Source organism: Gossypium hirsutum, chromosome A08 (assembly GCF_007990345.1).
Source record: "Gossypium hirsutum isolate 1008001.06 chromosome A08, Gossypium_hirsutum_v2.1, whole genome shotgun sequence".
NCBI classification, from domain to species: domain Eukaryota; kingdom Viridiplantae; phylum Streptophyta; class Magnoliopsida; order Malvales; family Malvaceae; genus Gossypium; species Gossypium hirsutum.
Genome location: NC_053431.1, coordinates 116,309,797 through 116,325,788, shown reverse-complemented (window position 1 = coordinate 116,325,788; position 15,992 = coordinate 116,309,797). Strand labels below are relative to the sequence as shown.

The 15,992-nt window shown below is 34.2% G+C and overlaps 2 protein-coding genes across 2 annotated transcripts; one reads left to right on the top strand and one right to left on the bottom strand.

Moving 5' to 3' along the window:
• The first annotated feature begins 8,567 nt into the window (after nt 1-8,567).
• Nucleotides 8,568-11,585, top strand: LOC107895118 (primary amine oxidase). Its single transcript, XM_016820350.2, has 4 exons — nt 8,568-10,078; nt 10,166-10,279; nt 10,497-11,044; nt 11,132-11,585. The coding sequence occupies exons 1-4, from the start codon at nt 8,744-8,746 to the stop codon at nt 11,340-11,342; spliced, it is 2,208 nt and encodes a 735-aa protein (XP_016675839.1). The 5' UTR covers nt 8,568-8,743; the 3' UTR covers nt 11,343-11,585.
• A 1,325-nt stretch (nt 11,586-12,910) lies between these two features.
• On the bottom strand, nt 12,911-14,011 carry LOC107895117 (uncharacterized). The gene is made up of 3 exons (XM_016820349.2): nt 13,825-14,011; nt 13,574-13,689; nt 12,911-13,269 (listed from the first exon to the last, which is right to left on the bottom strand). Exons 1-3 carry the CDS (start codon nt 13,872-13,874, stop codon nt 13,028-13,030), a joined length of 408 nt encoding a protein of 135 aa, XP_016675838.1. The 5' UTR covers nt 13,875-14,011; the 3' UTR covers nt 12,911-13,027.
• Between the last annotated feature and the right edge of the window lie 1,981 nt (nt 14,012-15,992).

Sequence of the window (15,992 nt, the reverse complement as noted above, 5' to 3'; positions counted from 1 at the left end):
TTATTATGTTTATATTTTATTTAGATTTATTCTTTTTTTTAGTCTGTTGCATTTCATATTAAGTTTATTTCAATTTCAATTGTTTTAAATATTCGTTTTCACCCAAGATTAGGTTGGAGTTTGAAATTTATAATTCTACTTAATTTAAAAAAGCAAAAAAAAAAAACTAAAGTTTGTTTTGAAAAGTAAAATGGGAACTCAATCAATATGATTGCTGTTGAGGGGATGTCAACTCTTTTGGGAGAAATTTTTTAAATGTAACTCTTTCGAGACAAGTCTTAATTTAAAGTGTCGTTAGTTTGGAGTTGATGGACTCCTTAATGGGTTGGTATTGTCCCAAACTAGAGTTTTTCTTTTAATGGGTTGGTATTGTCCCAAACTAGAGTTTTTCTTTTACTCTGTGGAGAGTCTAATGTTGGACAAAATAGATTTTTGAAAGCTTTGAGGCATATTCTCGATTAGTAAAGGTGGAGATTTGAATAATAAAATTATGGTTTTATATTTTACCTTATGAGACCTTTACAACGGTATGTCATATACTCAAAATGGTTGAGTGATGAATGAGAAATTGATGCTCAAAGTAAGCCACTTGTGAATTATGTTGAGGAAAATGGAAAGCTTAGTCTCACATTGGTTAGGTATCAAGTGTGGAATATGTTTATATATATGAACCAACTTGGTGGTTATTGAATGACTAAACTAATGCTCTCCCTTATGCGTAGGGGTTGCAAATCCAGACCTGCTGAGGTTGGGGGTGCACCGCGCGACGTGGGCGACGTGACATATCGAGCCTTTCTAGACATGCGGATATTTTAGCCCAATTATTATGGTCTTTCATTTAAATTTTATTTTAAACCAAATAATCTGCAGGAAAAGATACACTGAATTTTCCAAAATTTCGAATTCTTTTACCTGTATATTTCGAACCTATTTTCAGTGATAGAAGAAAGCTAAGTTACAGTTTGTTGATTACTGTAGCTGGGCTACTGTCGTGCTTATCTCGTTGTTGTATTCTGAGAGATAGTCGACCAACGTTTTTTCTTTCCTACCTACAAGTATCAAATTTTGATCTAGTTTTTTATTTCCAATTTCTGTTTTTCAGACTTTATATATATCTATATTGTTTTGGTTTGATCTTGTGATTTAAATAAATATTTTACATTACTGTTTATTTCACTAACGTGTGTACGAAAATATTAAGACAGACGGTCGAATCTATCTTAAGGAAACTGTGAAAATAGGCTTCAACTACCAGTCGATTTTTCTTGCCTACCTACGAGTATTAAATTTCGATCCAGTTTTTTATTTCCAATTTTTGTTTTTCAGATTTTATATATATCTATATTGTTCTGGTTCGATCTTATGATTTAAATAAATATTTTACATTATTGTTTATTTCATTAATGTGTGTGCAACAATCTTAAGACAAACTTTTTACCATTTTCTAATCCGAGACGAATAAGGCATCAAGGTGAAATTGTATTATGTTTGTAAACAGAAATCAATTGAACAATTCTGTTTCAGGATCTTATTCCTGCTGTTCAATAGGATTTGTTCGATTTTCTGTTTTCAAACAGAAATTAATTGACTAATTCTGTTTCATGTTTCTATTCCTGTCGTTCAACAAAATTTATTCGATTTTTGTTGTTAACAAAAATCATTTGATAGTAACAATTCTATTACTAGAAATTGCTTATTGATTTTGTTTCAAAATTTTTAATTCCTAACTAAATTCTGCCGTTTAACAGAATCGAACAGTAGTATAAATTGAAATTGAAATTGAAATTGAAATTTTTTGTTTATTATTATTACTAATTCTAGTTCTGTTTCTGGAATCTTAACAGAAAAATAGAAATTCCCTTCAATTCACGATCTGGAGTGTTTGTTCCAACTCAGGCTTCAAACTAAAATTCAATGTTGCTAGTGGTTGTAAGCCACAATAAGAAGCGTGTGAAATTCTTTAGATAAAATTTCAAGACATGGCAACAAAAGATGTTGTTCTATTTGACCATATTGAACTTGGCCAATTTTTTGAAGGATGGCCTTCCTACTATTAAAGAGGGTAAGGTAGATGATGTTACCACCTTTATTGCTGTTAAAGCTTGGGATCATTCTGATTCCCTGTGCTGAAATTACATCCTGAATAGGTTGTTGAATGCATTGTATAAAGTATACAATGTCAAGAAGACGATTAAGGAATTATGAACGTCATTGGACCATAAATAAAAAACCGAAGATGCTGGAGCTAAAAAGTTTTTAGTTGCCAAATTCTTGAATTTTGTAATGTTTGATTCTAAACTAGTTGTGAATCAAGTGTAGGAACTTCAATTAATCATTCACGAAATTCTTGCTGAAGGGATGATCATAAGTGAATCCTTCTAAGTGGCAGCCATTATTGAGAAGCTACCTCCTACTTGGAATGACTTTAAGAACTACTTAAAGCACAAAAGAAAGAAAATGTCAGTGGAAGACCTTATTGTCAGACTTTGGATTGAAGAAGACAATAGAGATACATGGAAAAACCTGAACAAAGCAGCAAATGTCAATGGTGGTGAGGCAAACATGGTAGAAGTCAAGAAGGACTTCAAGAAGAGAAAACAACCTCAGAATAGGTCTAAATTGGAACCAAAAGGTGGCACTTCCAATAACCAAAAATTTTAAGGGAAATGCTTCAGTTGCAACAAGATGAGGCACAAGTCATCTGAATGTAGGCTTCTAAAGAAAGTTAGAGCTAACGAGGCTAATACTGTAGAAGAAATTTCTAAGGAAGTGTCTGATATGGACCTATGTGCTGTAATTTCTGAAGTCAACATAGTTGACTCAAATCCAAGAGAATGGTGGTTTGATACTGGTGCCACACGTCATATCTGCTCCAAAAAAGATTCATTTTCTGAGTTGGTGCGTTGTGACAAAGGGGAGAAGCTCTATATAGGAAATGTCGTGACTTTCAAAATCAAGAGGAAGGGTACTGTGGTCTTAAAGATGACTTCTGACAAAGAACTCAAGCTTCAAAATGTGTTGTATGTGCCTGGCATACACAAGAACCATTTTTATAAGACGCCTCTCAATGTACACGGTTCTAAGTGTACATGATTTTAGGATGGTGTTTGAATCCCAGAAGTTAATTTTGTCTAAAGGGGGAATGTTTGTGGGAAGAAGATATGTATTAAAATGACATATGGAAACTTAATACAATTTTTATAAAAGCAAAGACAATGAACAAGAATGTCGCTTCTTATTCTATTTATATGATTGAGTCATTTAATTTATGACATGGTAGGCTCGAACATGTTAATTATGATACTTTACATAGATTAATTAATTTAGAGCACATTCTTTCATTTCACATTAATTATAATCACAAATGTGAAACTTGTATTGAGGCAAAATTAACATAGTCTTCATTTCAAACTGTTGAAAGAAGTACAGAACCACTTGATCTAATACATAGTGATGTTTGTGACTTAAAGTTTGTTCAAACCAGAAGAGGGAATAAATATTTTATTACCTTCATTGATGATAGCTCAAAATATTGCTATGTATATTTACTTAAGAGTAAAGACAAAGCTATAGAGAAATTTATTCTCTATAAACAAGAAGTTGAAACCCAACTTAATAAAAAGATTAAAATGGTGAGAAGTGATCGTGGTGGTGAATATGTTAAACCATTAGGTGAATACTGTTCACAACATGGTATTATTTATGAAGTGAAACCACCATACTCTCTTTAATCAAATGGAGTAACCGAGCGGAAAATTGGACTCTAAAAGAAATGATGAATGCATTGCTAGGAAGCTTTGGATTATCATAGAACATATGGAGAGAAGCTATTCTATTAGCTAATTACTAAATAAGTTTCCCTGCAAAAAAAGGGACAAGACACCATATGAGTTATGGAAAGGTAGAAAATCTTCTTACAACTACTTGAAAGTGTAGGGGTGTGTCTTGTAAAGGTAATGACTCCGTTACCAAAGTAAATGAAAATAGGTCCTAAAACGATGGATTGTATTTTCATTGGCTATGCAGATCCTATCAATGTATATCGGTTTCTTGTGTATGAATCAAAGAATCCTGTCATTCACAAGAATAGTATATTAGAATCAAGGAATGTCTCATTCTTTGAAAATATCTTCCCTTTTAAAACTAGGGAAGTTGATTCAAGTTCAACGAAATGAACTTTAGAGACTATAGATGAAAATAGTCAAGGCGTTCAACAAGAGGTTGAAATTGAGATAGACCCAAGAATGAGAAAACGAGTAAGGGTGAAAAAATCTTTTGGATCAAAATTTCTAACCTTTATGTTAAATGCCGAACATTAAACGTATAATGATGCTATATGATCACCCGAAAGCACAAGTAAAATTGATTTCATCATGCAAAATCATACGTGGGAATTAGTGGATCTTCCTTTAGGGATTAAACTATTAAATTCTAAGTGGATTTTCAAACAGAAAATAAAAGCAGATGGAATAATTGATAAGTACAAGGCCAGATTGGTTATAAAAGGTTATAGACAAAAGGAAGGCCTTAACTACTTTGATATTTTTTCTCCAGTATCCAAGATAACTTCTATAAGGATGATACTTGCAATTGCCGCATTAGGAAATCTAGAAGTACATCAAATGATTGTTAAAACAACTTTCCAAAATGGTAATCTTGATGAAGAGATTTACATGTAACAACCTAAGGGTTATGTAGTTCCAGGATAAGAAAGGAAAGTTTGTAAATTGGTGAAGTCTTTGTATGGGCTTAAGCAAGTACCAAATCAATGGCATGAAAAATTTGATAATGTTATGATGACAAATGACTTTAAGATTAATAAGTGTGACAAATGTGTGCATGTCAAAACTATTGACATTGGATATATAATCCTATGTTTGTATGTTGATGACATACTCATTATTAGAAGTAACAAAGAAATGGTAAAACGTACCAAATACATGTTAAATGCAAGTTTTGATATGAAAGATATGAGACTAGCTGATGTGATTTTGGGCATCCAAATTAAGAGGTTATCTGAAGGTCTCATATTGACTCAGTCACACTACGTGGACAAGATTCTTAGGAAATTTAACAAGGATGATTCTGGTATAGCCAAAACTCTAATAGATACGAGCCAACATTTGTGCAAAAACAAAGGTGAAAGTGTTGACCAAGTGGAATATGCAAGGGTCATAGGTAGTCTAATGTACCTTATGAGCTATACTAGACCAAATATTGCTTTCACTGCGAACAGTTTAAGCAGATTCACAAGAAATCCAATGGAAAACCACTGGAAAGTAATTGTGAGGGTACTTAGATGTCTCAGATATACTAGGGATTACAGACAGCATTATTCCAGAAATCCTACTATTTTAGAAATATTCTTCGATGCTAGTTGGATATCTGATATTCAAGATACCAAAAGTACAAATGAATATGTTTTTACGTTGGGAGGAGGAGTTGTGTCATAGAAATCCTCAAGACAAACGATTATAACCAGGTCCACAATGAAATCTGAGTTTGTTGCTTTAAACAAATCTAGAGAAGAGGTTGAATGGCTTTAAAACTTCTTGGAGGATATTTCTGACTGGCCAAAGTCTGTGTCCACAATATGCATATATTGTGATAACCAAACAACAATTTGTAGAGCACATAATGTAATGTATAATTGTAAGTTGAGACATATGCGTCATCGACACAATACCGTTAGACTTAAATGAAGTTATCTCTATTGATTTTTTAAAATCAAAAGATAACATTGCGGATCTGCTAACTAAAGGCTTAAACCGAGATCAGGTTGATAAAGTATTGAAAGGAATAAGACTAAAGCCCATGGAAATTAAAGGCATTATGTGAAGAAAAATCTAACCTAGTTGATTGGAGATACCGAGATGTAGGTTCAAAGGGACAACCTACTTACATAGATCTTATGAGGTTACTATGGGGGTTCTTATACTAAGTTTGTTCCTATGATATAAACAATGATTAAAAGTGGAATAGGTTAAGCAATGCTTTTAATGACCGTTGCATGTTTCGGTGAGCCAAGCAACCTAAGTCACCTATGTGAGAATGAAGTGGGGCCACTTCGAGGAGGCTACTGGGGTATAGTTCTCTTTAACTCTTGCAAAACTATGAGATGTTCACGGCCATATGAATATACCTAGGAGAACTAAAATCTTGCCAAGGAGGTAGTTGTGTTAGGTATATCATCGTTTACACAAATGACATAACAATTCAAGGACATCACGTCTACTGGTCAGCTAGTAAAGTAAATATACTTTCACAAGGGAAGGTACAAGGGTTGATGCCTACCTATCCTATGTTACTATTGATCGTAGATTCTATTACCACATTGAGTCAATTTTTTTTCGTTAAAACTACCATTTTTTATTCATGTGGGTGATTGTTGGAAAAAATAAATTTTTGGAAGCTTTGAGACATATTCTCAATTAGTAAATGTGGAGATTTGAATAATAAAATTATGCTTTTATATTCTACCCCATGAGACATTTACAATGGTATATCATATGCTCAAAATGGTTGAGTGATAAATGAGAAATTGATACTCAAAGTAAGCCACTTGTAAATTATGTTGAGGAAAATGGAAAGCTGGTTAGATATCAAGCGTGAAATATGTTTATATATTTGAACCAACTTGGTGATTATTGAATGACTAAACTAATGCTCTCCTTCGGACGCAGGGAGTGCAAATCCAAACCTGTCGGGGTTGGGGTGCTCGCATGACGTGGACGACGTGAAATGTCCTGGCTGGTCGGGCCCTTCTAGGCCTGTGGATATTTTAGCCTAATACATAATTTTATTTTCCTCAGCAGAGCTTATCTCTTCAAATTTTGTTTGAAATTAAAAGGACAAATATTAAATTAAGGTTAATAACTTCTTTAATTCAGACGTTAATAGTTCCTTAATTCACGGACATTATTGGCTCCATTAGTCAAAATTTTCAGAAGTTTTTCCATTTGAATTTTATTTAAAACCAAATAATATGCAAGAAAATTTACACATTTAGTTTTCCGAAATTTCGAGATCTTTTACCTGTATATTTCGAACTTGTTTTAGTGATATAAGAAAGAAAAGCTACAGTTCGTTGATTGTTGTATCCGTCCTACTGCTGTGCTCATCTCGTTGTTGTATCTTGGGAGATAGTCAACAATGTTTTCTCCAGCACCAAAAGAGCGACTGAATCTGTTTTAAGGAAACTATGAAAACATGCCTCAACTACCAATCGATTTTTCTTGCCTACCTACGAGTATAAACTTTTTATATAGTTTTTTATTTTCAATTTCTGTTTTTCAGATTTTATATATATATATCTATATTGTTCTGGTTCGATCTTATGATTTAAATAAATATTTTACATTACTGTTTATTTCACTAACATGTCTGCAACATCTGAGTGGTTGAGGCCATGAGTTCTATAAAGTGAAAGTGCTTGAACCAATTTTTTTGGGGGATAAACTACATCCAACGTCACTTAAGAATTAGTAAATTTACACTTTGGTCACTTCCTTAATCATTGAACTATTCGAAACTTATAAGTTGGTCACCGGCCCGTTAACTTGGCGACGGACCTTAGATTTGGCCTTTAACTCACAGTTCATCTTAGGGTAAAGTATGCCTAAGGTCACTTAACTATAAATAATTTTACACTTTGGTCCCTCAAATTCAAAAAGGTTATAAGTTGATCATTGAACTATTTGAAAGTTTTAGGGACCTCTTTTACAATTTTATTCTAGTAATCTCATCATCATTCATCATCCTTTTTCGACAAGGAATCACACCAAACCAAATCTTTTTTTTTTCCTTATATTTCAACTTTATGATTTAGTTTTCTTTGAAATAACATGAAACTCCACTGATTTAAACCTGAAACCCTAACGAAAAAGCTCTTCGTCCACCATTGTCAAATGACCACTTGACTTCGATATGATCCTCTTCTCAATAAGGCTTTCTCCTTGACTTTTTGGGTTGAGCCCCCATCACTTGGAACACTTCGGCAACCTTGTAATTGAATCAAGTATGTATATTTTGATTCTCTTTTCTTTGATTTTACTTTATCCTTCAGCTCCTATAAGTCCTATTTAGGGCTTGTTGAAACATGAGACATTCTTTCTTTTTTATTTACCTTTTCGATATTTTTGTTTGCTTTTGATTGTGGTAGTGGTGATATTTGGTTGATAATTAAAGGTAAGGGTGTGTGAATAGCTTGATTGTGGATTTTCTTGTATTATGGTTTTGGTTAAAATAAAAATGATGAATGGGTTAAAAATGAAGGGATATTGAGTTGGATGTGTTAGAAGTGAAACAAGGGTTTGACAATGGCTTTGTTAGGGTTTGAAGCTTGAGTTGTTATTGATACAGTTTACATTACTGGGTTAGGGAGTAGTGGTGCAAAGATTGAGTAAATAAAGTGTAAATTTATACATTTAGTGATAGTTCAATTACCAATATATAATTTTTTAAAATTGAGTAATGAAAATATAATAGTTGAATTAAAAGAGAATAGTTTTTAGTTGTTTTTGATAAATAGCGAAAGATTTTTTATAGTACAAGAGTGTATATTTAAAACTTAGATTTTTAAAATCTTCTGTAAAATATATTATATGTACAGACACCAACCACGTTTGCATCGATCAGCATGTAATCCAAATTGCTAGCTTGTCCAATTTCTTAAGGCAGTTCTTATTTGACACTATATACAACTGGCTTATCACCTATCCCTACTCAAAGTAAAAACATACCCATGGAATCAAAGCCTTTCTTTCGTTTCCTCTTTTTCTTCATCGCCATAGCTTTCCTTTTTCTCTTCGCCTGGACTCACCTCCATTACGCGCCATCCCCTGGCGTCACCACCCTCCTCGACTGTGCCAGCAACTCTCCTTGGTGCACCTCCTCCAAGAACCGGTTTCAGTCCAAACAACCCACACTCACAAAAACCCCACGTGCCTCCACCTCCCAGCGTCGTCACCACGAGTCAGCTGTCCCTCGCCACCCACTCGACCCCCTCACCATCCAAGAGTTCAACAAGGTCCGCAAAATCCTTTCTTCCCACGCGCTCTTCAAGTCCTCCAATAACTACGCGCTCCATTCCGTCGTCCTAGAAGAACCCAACAAAGAACTTGTCCTTAAATGGAAAAAAGGCCAACCACTCTTCCCACGAATAGCCTCCGTCATCGCACGTGCCAACGGCGTCTCGCACGTGCTGACTGTCAACTTAGAAACCGACAATGTCACCGTTCTAAACACGGCTCCTCCGACAGGTTACCCGACGATGACGATAGAAGACATGACCTCGGCTACGTGGGCTCCACTTTCGAACGCCAAGTTCAACCGTACGATCATCGAACGAGGCGTTAATCTTAAAGACGTGGCATGCCTGCCGATATCCTTAGGTTGGTTCGGGAAAAAGGAGGAGAACAGGAGGTTAATTAAGGTACAGTGCTACTCCATGGAAGACACTGCAAACTTTTACATGAGACCAATCGAGGGCTTAACTGTTTTACTCGATATGGATACAAAAGAAGTGGTGGAGGTATCGGATACGGGTCGGTCCATCCCCATACCCAAAGCCACCAACACCGATTATCGTTTTTCGGAGCAGAAGCTCCAGCAGGATCTCAACTCTATAAACCCCATATCCATTGAACAGCCAAAGGGTCCAAGTTTTGTTATCGAAGATGAACATTTGGTGAAATGGGCAAACTGGGAATTCCATTTGAAACCCGATCCGAGAGCAGGTGTGGTGGTTTCTCGGGCTAAGGTCCGGGACCTTGAGAGTGGGGTGTTGAGGGATGTGATGTACAAAGGCTTTACTTCAGAATTGTTTGTTCCATACATGGACCCCACTGATGCATGGTATTTTAAGACTTACATGGATGCGGGTGAATACGGGTTCGGGCTGCAAGCTATGCCACTTGACCCGCTTAATGATTGTCCAAGAAATGCATATTATATGGATGGGGTGTTCGCCGCCGGTGATGGTGTACCCTATGTCCGATCAAACATGGTCTGCATGTTTGAGAGGTACACAGGTGATATAGGGTGGCGGCATGCAGAGAGTCCAATTACGGGTATGGAGGTAAGAAATAAAGAATCTTTGGCCATAAATTTAAAAAGACATGCGTATAATCAACTTCACCTATATTTGTTTTTGGTTATTTGGCAGATTAAGGAAGTAAGGCCAAAGGTGACATTAGTGGTTCGAATGGCTGCATCGGTGGCTAACTATGATTATATTGTTGACTGGGAGTTCCAAACAGATGGACTTATCAGGATTAAGGTTAATGAAACCTCCTTTTTCTTCTATTATACGTCAGATATCTCGTTAAGTATATATCATCTTTGTCGGAAAAAATCATGGATATTTTCTATCAACGGTGGCTTTTAAATTTGGTCTGTTGATATGTTGACAATTGTGGGATATGATCATTCATTGATAGGTGTGTTTATGATCCGTACTTCGTAGGCCCTTCTAATTTCCAGGTTACTGAGCGCAGGTTGGACTTAGCGGCATTTTGATGGTGAAAGGGACTGCATATGAGAACATGAATCAAGTGGAAGGGCAAGAAAATCTGTTCGGTACCCTTCTGTCTGAAAACGTCATTGGCGTCATCCATGATCATTACATCACATTCTACTTGGATATGGACATAGACGGCTCTGATAATTCCTTTGTTAACGTAAATATCAAAAGGCAAGAAACTTCTCCAGGAGAGTCACCAAGGAAAAGCTATCTAAAAGCTGTTAGAAATGTGGCTAAAACAGAGAAAGATGCTCAAATTCAACTTAAACTCTATGACCCATCGGAGTTCCATGTTATCAATCCAACTAAAAAGACAAGGGTTGGGAACCCTGTCGGGTACAAGGTTGTTCCTGGTGGCACAGCAGCTAGTTTGCTGGATCATGATGACCCACCACAGAAAAGAGGTGCATTCACAAATAACCAAATATGGGTCACTCCATATAACAGAAGTGAGCAATGGGCTGGTGGATTATTTGTTTACCAGAGCCACGGTGAAGACACACTTGATGTTTGGTCTGAAAGGTAAAAGAATGTTGGTTTTGAATCTTTTGATTAAAATTTTTATTCTCCAATTCCATTTCCATTAATTTTTTTTTTTTGGGTTTGCAGGGATCGACCAATCGAGAACAAGGACATTGTGGTTTGGTATACATTAGGGTTCCATCACATACCATGCCAGGAGGATTTTCCTATAATGCCAACAGTGTCATCAAGCTTTGATTTGAAGCCAGTTAATTTCTTCGAGAGCAACCCGATTCTTAGAGCTCCACCCTATTTTGAAAAGGATTTACCAGTTTGCAGGCCAGCTGCTTCAGCATGAAAATAGTCCTATGTTTATCTTGGGTAATGGGCAGTTAGAATTTATAATTGTAGCCGCCAACAACCTCTTGACCTATGACAAGACTATTATGTTATGGGTATGAAAATTTGGGTTTGATCCCAAGCAACTCATTCCTCACCCCCAATAAATTAAGTGGATGTAGCCGTGTAGGAATATTAAAGAAGAAACCCTGGTTTATATATGTTCAGAGGTCTAAATGAAAAGAGATCCTTGTTTTGATTACTTTGCAGAAACGTCACTACATCGTAGTGGCTTTCAACTTTTAAAGGTAATGCCCAATGTGATGGCTGTTTAATACAGCATACGAAAGTAACGAAATCGGAAAGAATAGTGGATGCTTATCTGTGTCATGCTTCCATTAATAACATGATGTCGAATTGAAATTGTTGTAGAATTTTAAAGAGGTATCCAATCATAAAAGCCAAATGGAGATTGGTCACAACTCTTGTTTCAAGGGGATTGCTCATCATGTGGTGCAGGTATAGGGCCTATGCAACAGCCCTGTGTCCCACAACGTATGGCATTGGCTAACATAAACACATGCTGAAATCTGCCTCCTGCCCCAAAAAATTCCAGATTCAGTTTTGCTAAAATTAAATTCATATATAAATGCATTGTTGATGGCATTTCACTCATTACAATCCAAGTTTATATATCAATCTCTTTTGGCTTTGATTTTAGTTGAGAGCTTCTAATTTAAGTCAATAACAATGGAGGTGCTGAGCGTGATCAAGAAGAAGGAAATGAAGAGTTTAAAAACGTTGTCCAATGAATAAAAGAAGATATGGCAATATTAAAATTAAATGATCCGAATCTTTATTTAAATAAAATACAGTGGTAAAATAAAAGTGAAATTCATATAGAACTACACTTCTTTTATTTTATTTTAGAATAATATTTTTTAAACCTTATTAAACTCCATCTATTTTATATTGATTAGAATAAGGTGTTCCGATCTTACTAGAATATGGCTTTACAAGTCTATAAATAGACATAGTCTATTCCTCTTGTAATTTATTCAAATTTGACATAGTGAATTTTCTTTTTCTCTGCCCGTGATTTTTTTTTTTCGAAAAAGTTTCCACGTAAAATCTATGTGTTCTTTATTTTATTTTATTTTATTTTCACAAATTAGTATCAGAGCTTCCCAGTTATTCATCTCGATCACGATAATGGCGTCTTTGAAGTATGAAATTCCGTTGTTGGATCGCAACGCCAGATTTGAATTGTGGAAAATTAAGATGCAAGCAGTTATTGCATAGATGGATCTAGAGGATACTCTGCTAGGGATAGATAAGATGCCTTCAACATTAACAGATGAAAAGAAGAAGTGTAAGGACCGAAAGGCGTTCACACAATTACATCTGCATTTATCCAACGAAATTTTGCAAGATATGATGAGGGAGAAGACCACCGCTCATTATGGAAAAGGCTGGAACAAATATGTATGTCGAAAACTCTAACAAGCAAGTTGCATATGAAGCAACGTCTTTATGCTCATCGTTTGGAGGAAGGTGCGTTTGTACACGAACATTTAATAGTGTTTGTAGTTAACCCATTTTGCCCGGGCCTATTTTATTTACAGAAAATAAATAAATTAAAATAAAAACCAATTATAGGTCCAAAGTTTACTTACAGTTTAGCCCAAATATTAAAACAAAAATCTAATCCAAATCCATTTGCAAAATTTTGGACCCCAAAGTTGAGACCGAAAATAACCCGGAAAAGGTCCAATCTAAGACTAATTGATCAATGCCGCAGCAGTAGCCCTTCTTCTTGGCTATTTGAGGTAAACCGATAGAGCCTAGGCCAGAAGTTTCTGGAATATACGAGAGTAGCAACAGAATGGGGTTCCCACGCATGGCTTCCATGGCCTTCTCCCCGTACAGCTCTGCTTCCGTAGAACCTGCAAAGGAATATACGAGAAGAAAAATGGGCTAACAAAATACAGCAAAATGACAGCAAGCAAATATAATTTTATTTTTCTTTGTAAATTCAGGCTATAAAAAGCCTTGCTTATTCCCCATGTATTTTTACTTACGCATGCACACTATCCGCATAGAGAATACAAAAAATTTTCGAGAAGAATTTTCGAAAGGTGATCTTCTTCAGTTTTTTAAATCGTTCACTTATTATTTATTTATTTTTTCCTGCGATTATTTTCATCATTTTGCATTTTAGAACAGAAAAAAAAGAAAATCAAGTTTTACCTTGCGAATCGGCTTTTGACCTCTGTTCACTTCGTTGAGATAGAAGTTGGAAGGGGGATTTATTATATATCAAGCCTCGAAACGATGCCAATGAGATCCCTAATATCTCTGAAATACTGAGATAAGGGGTGAGGGTCGGATAGTATTAGATATGTTGTTTTTCAATTTCGGTTTCATTTTTCTTGAACAAGTGATATTAGATCTAAGAGATTTATTTTTTTTTAAAAAAAGGAAAAAATAAAATGGTTTACCAGATTTCCTCGAGTGGAGCCTTCGATGGTAGGATCTGGTCGTTGCCCATGCGTTATTGGCCACCAAATGAGATGGTGGTTCTATGGCTGCAGGTATGAGCCCTAACAATGTGATTTTGGGGCTGTGAATTTTGGTGAAATGAGTGGCTGCGTTGGAGAAGAAAATGGGAGAAGAAAGGTTTTAAATAACATATTAAACAAAACGGCACCGTGTAAGAAGGGTTGAGGGGGGGGGGCTTTTGCGCCTAAAAGGGTCTATTTATGAAACAAATCCTTCCCTTTTCGCGAACCTTTCAATTAGAACCCAATTCGCTTACCCCCTTTTTTTTTAAATTTAGCATTCTAATTTGTGCGTTTTTTCACTTTGATCCACGGTCTAGTACAGTATTGTGGGTGCGGGTTATTTTCAATTCCAATCCCCGCGCATTTGCGCACGTGGCACATTGATCCCATTTTATAATTATCTTATTTGTAAATTGCTTCTCCTGTTTTAATTTTCTTCTTTATTTACTGCACATACATTTTTTTACATGGTTAATTATTAGTTGTGATATTTTGTGTTGTTTTTGGTAGTTGAATTTTGTAATCTTTTCTTTTTTATTCCAATTTTAATAATTAATGTTTTATTTGTAATATAATTCATTTTGGTTTGTGTATGCTAGTAATTTCATGTTGTTTTGTAATTTCTTTTGGATTCATCCCCATACTTTAATGCTTATTAAGTATACGTTTAGTATTTATTTAATTTACATCCATTATTAAAGCCATGATATTCTTATACATATAATTCTTAATAAACTTGTATACAGTTGTGTTCTTAAATTTATTACGTATATAATCTATGATAAAATTAGGTTAATCTTATAATTCATATTTTAATATAATTCATATTTTAACTAAATGATATTTTGATATACAATTATTTTTAAAATTTCTTCATATATACATTACCCATATTAAATTATTTTTACTATAGTACATGTTATTATTTTCATATAACTTTATGTAAATATTTTTCTATGTATATATCTTCTTTTAAAGTTATTTATGTGTATAATATATTTCTTTTAAGGACCATATTTTAAATCATACCATTTATTTATTGTATACATTCTCATATTTTATTATCCTTATACATGTATTATTCTCATCAATCCAAATTAAGTTGTTATATGTAAAATTATGTTATATTTTGGTTTAAATTTCCCTTTATAAGTATAGTTTTATAGACATACATCACTAAATTTATGTATTTTGTAAATATAATTTGTTTTGTTATGTACACTATATCCTATCATGTCTTTTTTTTCTTTTTTCTTTTATATGTTATTTAAGTAACCATGCATATTATCAGCTTTTTAAAATTTGTGTTTGAAATATTTTGCATATTATCCGATTCAAATATTTTATTCTACAATATTTACGTTAAATAATTATATATCTCTAGCTTTCATATCAATTTGTTAACCTATTTTATGTGTTAATTAATTCAGCATTATTTTGAAAATATCTTGTACTATATATTGATTTCTAATTCCGTGTTATACGTATTCGGTAAATTGTTTTATAGTATGTCATGTTAATTATTGTTGTATATCATTTTTGTATTGATTGTTCGTCATCCATGATTAAGAATTTGGTCATTTTACTTAGAATAATTGTATGTAATTGTGGATTTGTTAATTGTGACTTGTTGTATCCTATTATTCCATACTCATTCCCCCTTTTTCATACAAATATTTTGATACAAGTCATTAAGCATTCCACTTTAAAACGGCTAAACGCATTTTGAGCAAATTTCTAATTTTCTTTGTCATTCAAAAATTTTGAAATGAGGCAATATCCAATATTTGGGGAATTCAAAAAATCGTGCTCAATCGTACTGGGTATGATTTTTCTGGTGAACTAAATATTTGGATAACCTTTTATAATTTTTAGTGTACGAGTTTTCGAAAGTCGAAAATCAATCGCGTTTTAAAGGTATAAGGGATCGTATCCAATCGTACTGGGTATGAAACTGCATATCTTTGAAACGAGAGAATTTTGACTACTAATTTAAATTATTCAAACATTTTAAAAAGAGTCATACTTTGGAAAATCTTTTCTTTAAAAGGTCTTTTGACATAAGGATAGCATCAAATCAATTTGGTACCAACTTTTTGGGCGTA